Raw genomic sequence first — 7,809 nt, forward strand, 5'->3', positions numbered from 1 at the left:
CATCGCGGTCATCCCGTTCCATTCAACATGTCCCCAAGCAGTTACAGGCAAAGCGGTAGCGGGGAGAAAGGCAGCCTTCCAATCTGTCCTGAGGGAACCTCAAAGCCTGGAGCAATCAGAGCAATCCCGCCTCTCCAGGTCCCAGCAGGTTGGTCTAGTTGCTAAGCCCTGGCAGACCTCAAGAAAACACAAGGAGATCCCCTGCTACCCCAAGTCGTGGGCCACACACATTCCCAGTTCCTCCCAGAGCCCAAACAGGGGAAGTCACAGAAAATAAGAAAGGGCAGGGGGCAGCTCCTGCCTCAGATAAAGTCTGTATCCTAGGACTGAATACTTAGACCCATGTCTCAGGACAGAACACAGGGCACAGGACTGAGGTGGGGCTAGGTCACCCCAAAACTCACATTTCCAACTTTTATTCACTATTCCTTAGTGTGTTTTCTGTACAGAAGAGGAGGAAGAGGGGAATGGGACTCCCACACCAGAGGTCTGAAAAGACAGTAATAGTGTCCTAAGCAAGGACTTGAAGATGAACACATCTTCAACAGTTTGAGAGGGATGGGGAGGGAGCCTTTGCTGTCAGCAAAAAAAAAAAGGGGGGGGGAGCTTCAATTCAAGAGATAATCTGAGGAGGGAAGAAGGGCCTGAGAATAACAGGTTGCTCCTAGAAAGCTTGGCCAGGAGGCCGGACTTCTACTTTGATAGGCCCAGGTACCATAACCCCCAATTTTTGTCACAGCCCCTTCCAAATATCCCCCAGGAACATAAAGCAGCTCCCCACTACATGCACCTTGCCCATTCAAGTCCCCAAGGAGAGAAAGAATGCGGCTGCCTGTTTCTGAGGCCCACAGAGCCCCTCAAAAGGCTACTGAGAGTTAGTCTCCCATCCAGTCCTCTCCCTGGCCTGGCTCTTAGAAGCTAGAGGGCCAGCGTGTCCTTAATGAGCCTCCGCATGGTGGTGGTGACCGAGGTACCCAAGGCATCTGTGATCTGGAAGGAGATCTTGTAGAGGTAGGGCTGCACATCCCGAAGCCCTGTGTCAAACACGTTGTCCACCTCGGATTGGGTGGGCATCTTGGGTAGGTACTCATGCCGGTTCATCACCTCTACTATGTTGATGACCTTCTCGCAGAGCTTCTCTCCCACCTTCTCTCGACAGATCTGCCGCTCCTGCTCTGTGGCCAAGGCCACCACATGGACCTTGACTGTCCATACCTCCCATGGGATGCATTCATCAGAAAATGGCCACCGTGACTTCTTCTTCTGGTAGAACTCCAACGACATCTGCCCTAGTCCGTCACCGCCCGAGTTCCGAAGGGCATCCTAGAAAGGCAGAGGTTACAGAGATGAGACCAAAAGGCTCCAATACCAACTCCCGCTAGCTCTACCCTTGCCCCAGGGAAGTTCCTCGGTATACCAACTTAGCTCTTTGGAAGAGTAAGGAACAAGGCCCAGAGAAAGACTAAGTAATTACCTAGTTCTCACAGACCAGGCAGATGGCCCATCAGCTGTCTTTGTTGGGGGAATGTGGAAGTCTCTAGTCAGCCTCACCACTGGCACAGAATCTCAGAGTTGGACTAGATTCCAAAGGATGTTTGGCCCATCCCCTTCATTTTACAGATGAGGAAACTGAGGCCTAGACTAGTACTAATATCAAACTGACTGCTAAAAGCTCATCCTGCTCTCCCATTCTCTCTAGCAGGGCCTCTCCTCAATTCTTCATCCTCCCTAAGTCCCAGGCAAACCTAAGAGTTTGCCAAGCTTTTCTTATCCCTTTCCTTCAAATACCACCTTTATTTAGTAATGTCTTTTGTATCAGAAGATAACATTTTAAAATCCTTAGCCTAGCCTATGCTGTTGGGATTTAGGACTGGAAGGGGCTTTGGATATCCATCTAATCCAAGAGTCCTCAATTTATAGGACATGAAACTGAGTCCAAGAGAGATTAAGTGATTGACCCAAGGTCACAATTATTAATTAGCAAAGTTGGGCTTCAAACTCAGGTCCTTGGAGTCCAAACCCACTGTCCTAAAAAGGTCACTTTATAAGGACCCTGTGTTAGAAATACTTAACACAGGGGTTAAAGAAGGATCAATGCTGGTCGGTCCATCCCAGGCTCCACCTCCCTGTTCTCCACAGGAAAGCCATCTGGGCCCATCTGCTCTAGGAATTTCTCTGACACAGCACTATGGTGTCTGGGTGACCCCCTACCCTGGGCTCCTTTGCCTGGATGGCCAGATCCTAAACCACATTCTTGAGAGAGTCACTTACTGACCAAGGAGGCCTCCCATCCTAAATCACACTTCAGGGAATAAATATAAATGCCCTAATAGGGGTCTACCATCTTTAAATGCATCAGGCTTATAATTCCACCCCGCAATTCAACCATTCTGAATAGAATGGATGGGTTAAATGGGATTGTGTGGCCTATCTCTTTATAGAGGAATCTCAACAATTGGTTGGTTATTTGTAAAGTGATCCACTTTCTCCTGGGGGAGCTGGGGAGCAAGAGGAGCTGTGGCCTAAGTTCCTAGACACTTTTATAACCAGGGCTACCCATAAGGGGTCCAATGCATTTGGTTTGTGTGAGTCCATCCCAACAGGCTCCAAGCAGAGACTCTTGGAAATGAAATCAGTTGAACTAATTTATTTTGTCTCTTTCAAGTCCTCTGCCACCCCAGCATGTACTTCAGCCTTTTCCACTTTCTCCCCATCCCTCCTGACTTTCCGCCTCTGAGGAGGACATTTACATGTTTAAGCCTTATAGGACAAAGTAGGGAGAGGTCCTGAAGAAGAGCAGGTCCAAAGAAACGGCCCAGAGAATCAGAGGGCAAGGAAAAGAAAATGCCCTAGGAACCTGCCTAGGGGATGACCTGGTTGTCTGAACGAATCTCCCACCCTTACCCAAGGGGTGGCCCAGATGTAATACCATACACCTCATGACTTCATTTTTCTCTCCCCTAAGAGGAAGGAATAGTTTCTTAGTGATGATGCTGTAGCCAGCAGAGTCCCCAGAAGGGCTCCTGGTTGGCCGGCTGGGCCATGAATCTGGGACCATAAATGTGGTGTGGTGGCGAAAATTTTGCATTTGGAGGAAAAGGTTATTGTTGTCGTTCGGTCATGTATAACTCTTTGTGACCCCATCTGGGCCTTTCATGGCAAAAATACTGGAGTAGTTTGACATTTCCTTCTCCAGTGGATTAAGGCAAACAGAGATTAAATGACTTGCCCAGGGTCACACAGCAAGTAAGTATCTGAAGCCAAATTTGAACTCAGGTCTTGCTGATTCCAGACCTGGTGCTCTATTCACTGAACCATTTTGCTGCCCAAGGAGTAAAAAGACCTGGATTTAAATCCCAACTCAGCTATTTACTTGTTCTCTGATCTCAAAAGTCATTAATCTCCCTGAGACTTAGGTTTCTCTCCTGTAAGGTGAGATGATACTATCAAAGGATCCAATGATGCTAAATCTAAAAATGTACAAATGGGAAGATGTCTGAGGTCAGTCTGAAGAGCCCCGGCCAAAGGAATCACTCAGGCCTGTCAGTGTGGCCTGAGTTAAAGGACACCTGGGTTCCAATTCTGGCTGCAGGACCTCAGGGGAGCTGCTTCTCATCTCTGAACTTAGGTTTCCTCGTCTGGAAAATGAGACAACAATGCTCAGCCTGGGCTGCGATGGACATGTGTTCTGTAACTCTGAGGTGACAATATGATTGCTCTACCACCACCCAAGAGAGACTGAGAACTCTTTTCAAAGCCCATTCAATCCTTACAGTCCTATTCTTCGCATGCCTGGAAACTGTTCTTTCCCCTCTGAAGCCCACTCTCCTGGCCTGGTGTGTAGCAGGAGGAGAGGGGGAGTGATTGCTCAACTTGGCACCAAGAGATGGCGGCAGCAGCTGCAGAAGGAGGATGAGATTAGGGACAGGGTGTCTCAATCTCTAAGCCCACTGAGCCTTGGGAGTCAGGAAGGTTAATAAGAGTAGAGGAGGAAGCCAGGAGCTGGGAAACCAAATTAATCAGCAAGGCCACGAGGTCAATGGCCTATGGCTCCCACTGTGCTCCAGCCCTGAAAGCCTGGATGACTGTGAGGTGATCACATGAGCCCAATGGCTACACCTCCCACCTTAAAAACAAGGAGATCCATTCTGTATCCTTCTTTCCTAGATGTGAGGAGTTTTTTGGTTTTTTATTGTTGTTCTGGGTTTGGGTTTTTTGAGGCAATCAGGGTCAAGTGACTTGCCCAGGGTCACACAGCTAATAAGTGTCTGAGGCTGGATTTGAACTTAGCTGTCCTTAGGTGTGAGTTTTAAAGAACAATAGGGTCAGCTTGGGGAAGAAAATGGTTACAAAGTCCAAAGGAAGAGGAAAGTAAAGGACTTGGTACAAGATGCTATCAATGTGAGGAACACCAAAGGGCAGAGAAAGGGGAAGATAAAGGCATTACCCACCCAACCATTGGAGCCCTAATGGACAAGTAATGACGGGAACAGCTGTGAGGACAGAGGGGCAAAGCCCATATCTCTGGCTGCCTTCCCACCTTGAATTCCCCGACAACCTTGCGCAGGGCCCGGTCCAGCTCCTCAGAGGACACACGCACATAGGTGAAGTCGATGAAGTCGCAGTCGATGTCCTGGGTGCCCACGGTGCCGATGGAGTAGGTGCCCTCCTTCTTGTAGTGGAACTTGCCGGTGCTTCGGTGCAGAAGCACGGTGTGCAGCACGGCCAGCAGGGCCTCCTCCACCTGCCGCCCCTCCACGGACACCTCCAGGACCTCGGCCCGGCAGTTCATCCCCCGGCCGCTGGCTGCTTCCACCAACCTGGCAGGGGGCTGGCTGGCTCTGGGGGGACACAGAGAGGACTCGTGCTGACACACCTCCTTCTGATGCTGCCCACAGACCCCCCTCCTCCCCAAGCCTTCCCCGACTGCCCCGCCCCATTCACTCACAGTTCCTGTGGCCCTCACTATCTGCATCTCATTTTGCCACTAATCAGGTCCCTACCCCCTTGGATCATAGGTTATTTCTTCCTGTGTGTATGTCTTGCCTTCCCAACTGGGAAAGAGGCTCTTGTTTCATCCCCCTCTAGCACAGTGACCCACATACTGCATACACATTTAAATGGGTCCAATCCAATCCAACATGTGTTTAAGTCCCTACTATGTGCAAGGAAAGGTGCTGTGCTCTAGAAAGGCTCTAGAGATCCATGGCAGAAAGAGAAGGCCGCCCCTACCCCCTGTTGTGTTGTTGTTCAGTCACGTCTGACTCTACATGACCCCATCTGGGGTTTTTGTGGCAGAGATGTTGGAGTGGTTTGCTATTTCCTTCTGCAGCTCATTTTACAGATGAGGAAACTGAGGCAAACAGGGCGTCACACAGCTATTAAACATCTGAGGCCAGATATGGATTCAAGATGAGTCTTCCTGACTCCAGGCCTGACACTTTATCCACTGCCTTGTTTATCCCAGGTGCCTTATTCTCCAAGAGCTTACGCTCTACAAGGGGGATTCAGTATGACAGGGGTGTGTCTATACAACATGAGGACAGCTACAAGGATGAAGGAGCTGAGGGGGAAGGAAGTCGGTGCCCTCATCCATGTGGGCATCCCCCCAAACACGACAAAGCCAAACCAAACTGCACTCCTCCCTCTGAACCAGGTTCATCCCCATCTGTCCACAACGCTGGAGGCCTTCCTTTACTACCACAGGCTACCAAAAAAGCACTTGGGTGCCTATATTTTGTCTTTTACTCTTGCCACAAGACCAGCCCCCTCCTTTTCTAGTCACCCAGGCCCCTGGCATTGGTTTGCTCCTCTCCCATGGTGGGTAATGCACATCTCCACCACCCTCTGGGGCACCTGAAACACTGATTTTGCATATAGCAAGTCCTCAACAGACATTTCTGATTTATAACTGATTAATGATCCTTCAGAAGGAGATGGTGGGAAGAAGAGAGGCAGTGGGCCTCCTAGTCAGTCTGAGTCTTTGCAGGCATTCAGTTCCACATGCATGGTTAGAGCTGCCCCTCAGAGCAGCCACTTCCCCAGGCCCCAAATGCCTGGCCATGGGCAGCTTCTTCCCTTCTACTGCTCCTTCACGTTGGTCTTCCTCAGCTCAGTGGCCAAAGATGAGCAAAGCCCATCCTCCCCTGGTCTCTAAACCCTAGGAAAAAACCAATCTTCCCAATCCAGGCACTGTAGCAGGAGGAAAACAGTGGCTATGGAGTCAGAAGATACAAATTCAAATTCAGCACACCTGTCTGACCCAAGCAGCTTGGGCAAATCACTGATCCACTCAGGGTAGGCCCGAGTGTCCTCAGGAATAAAATAAGGAGGCAAGAGAGGACTGTCTCTTCCATCCTTTCCAGCTCTAATTCCTATGAAATCTATAATCCTCATGAGCAGGGACAGTGTCTTAAGTGTCTTCCCCCAATTCACTGCAAAGAACTGGAACTTAATGTTTGTTGAATGAATGATGGTGAATGTCTGTAAATGTCAATTTCTCACCCAGGATTTCAAAGGTCTTCCCCAAGATTGTCCTGGGTACCTCCTTGCCTCCCACACCCATATCACTTTCTCTTCCTCCCCATCAGCCTCTCATGTAATGAAAAAAGTCACACAATGTGGAAATCACTACAAATTGATAGGCCCTGTACTCAGCCCTCATCACACCTGGCAATCCTTTAATTTTTCCCTGAATGACTCCATAGCCTACTGTCCACAGTGGATTTTCCAAACCATCTCTTCTTTCAGGCCTCCCATTCCTAACCCTTTTCCTGGCTCTAAGGGGAAGACATGGCCTCAAATTTTCCTGAGAAAATAAAAGCCATTTATGGCGACCTGCCTCTCCCCAGTAAGAAAATGCCTTTCACCGAGGCCATCCCCTCTACTTGTGCCCTTGATTAATCACCTGCCTCTCATCTTCAATCAATCCCTAACTACCTTCCTTGGTCCCTATAAACATGCCCAAGAATCCTCCATCTTTAAAAAACCTTCACTTGACCCTACCATGCCCTCAAAATTTCTGTATTGCCCTGTATTTCCTACCCTGGACAGCCAAACTCCTAGAAGAAGCTGTCTATACTCACTGTCTTCACTTCTTTTTCACTGTCTCACTTCTAAATCCATCCCAATCGAACTTCTGACCTCAGGACTTAATTGAAATGGGTCACTCCATGGCTACTTCTGCATTTCTAGATCCTCATCTTCTTCATCCTCTGGACCTTTCTACTGGTGTCCCCATGGGCTTGGCCCAGTCACTTTTCTCTCTGTACGCTTTCATGGGCTGAATCATCATTGCTATGCAGATCACACACACATACACACAGACACAGACACACACACACACACACACACACACTCTTAACCCTCAAGCACTCTCACGAGCTCTACTTCTCTCGTCCCACACCACTAGCTGACACTGGGCATTTCAGAGACGTCTCAAACTCAACTGAACATTTTCTCTTTTCCCCAACACCCTCCCTATTTCTATGAAGAACATACCAATCTTTCCAGACAATCAGCTTGGAGACCCAGCCATAATCCTGAGCTCTTTACCTCACCTTTCAGTTGACAAATCTTACTACTTCTACTTCCACAACATCTGTCCCCTCTTCTCTATTCACACAGTAGCTACTTACTCTAGTCCTGGCCCTTATCTCCTCTTACCTGGAGGAAGGAAATAGCCTAAATGGTCTCTCTATTTCAAGTCTCTTCCCATTCCAATCCTCTTTCCTGAAGCAACGATCTGACCTCCTCACCCACTCCAACACACACACACACACACACACACAATCACACACACACACAATC

General features: G+C 48.9%; 1 protein-coding gene across 2 annotated transcripts in view; it reads right to left on the reverse strand.

The window, feature by feature from the left end:
- Positions 1–373: 373 nt before the first annotated feature.
- Positions 374–7,809, reverse strand: part of ATG101 (autophagy related 101) — a 13,783-nt gene continuing 6,347 nt past the window's right edge. For both annotated transcript variants that reach the window (XM_069092517.1, XM_069092518.1), the window contains exons 2-3: positions 4,541–4,841; positions 374–1,323 (exon numbers count right to left, since the gene is read on the reverse strand). In XM_069092517.1, the coding sequence (XP_068948618.1) occupies positions 919–1,323; positions 4,541–4,841 (706 nt within the window). In that variant the 3' untranslated portion in view covers positions 374–918. The remainder of the gene's footprint in view (positions 1,324–4,540; positions 4,842–7,809) is intronic.

The sequence above is a fragment of the Petaurus breviceps genome, unplaced genomic scaffold, assembly GCF_028583685.1.
Source record: "Petaurus breviceps papuanus isolate PSGF00001 unplaced genomic scaffold, PetGlider_PUasm1.0 191, whole genome shotgun sequence".
Classification (NCBI taxonomy): domain Eukaryota; kingdom Metazoa; phylum Chordata; class Mammalia; order Diprotodontia; family Petauridae; genus Petaurus; species Petaurus breviceps.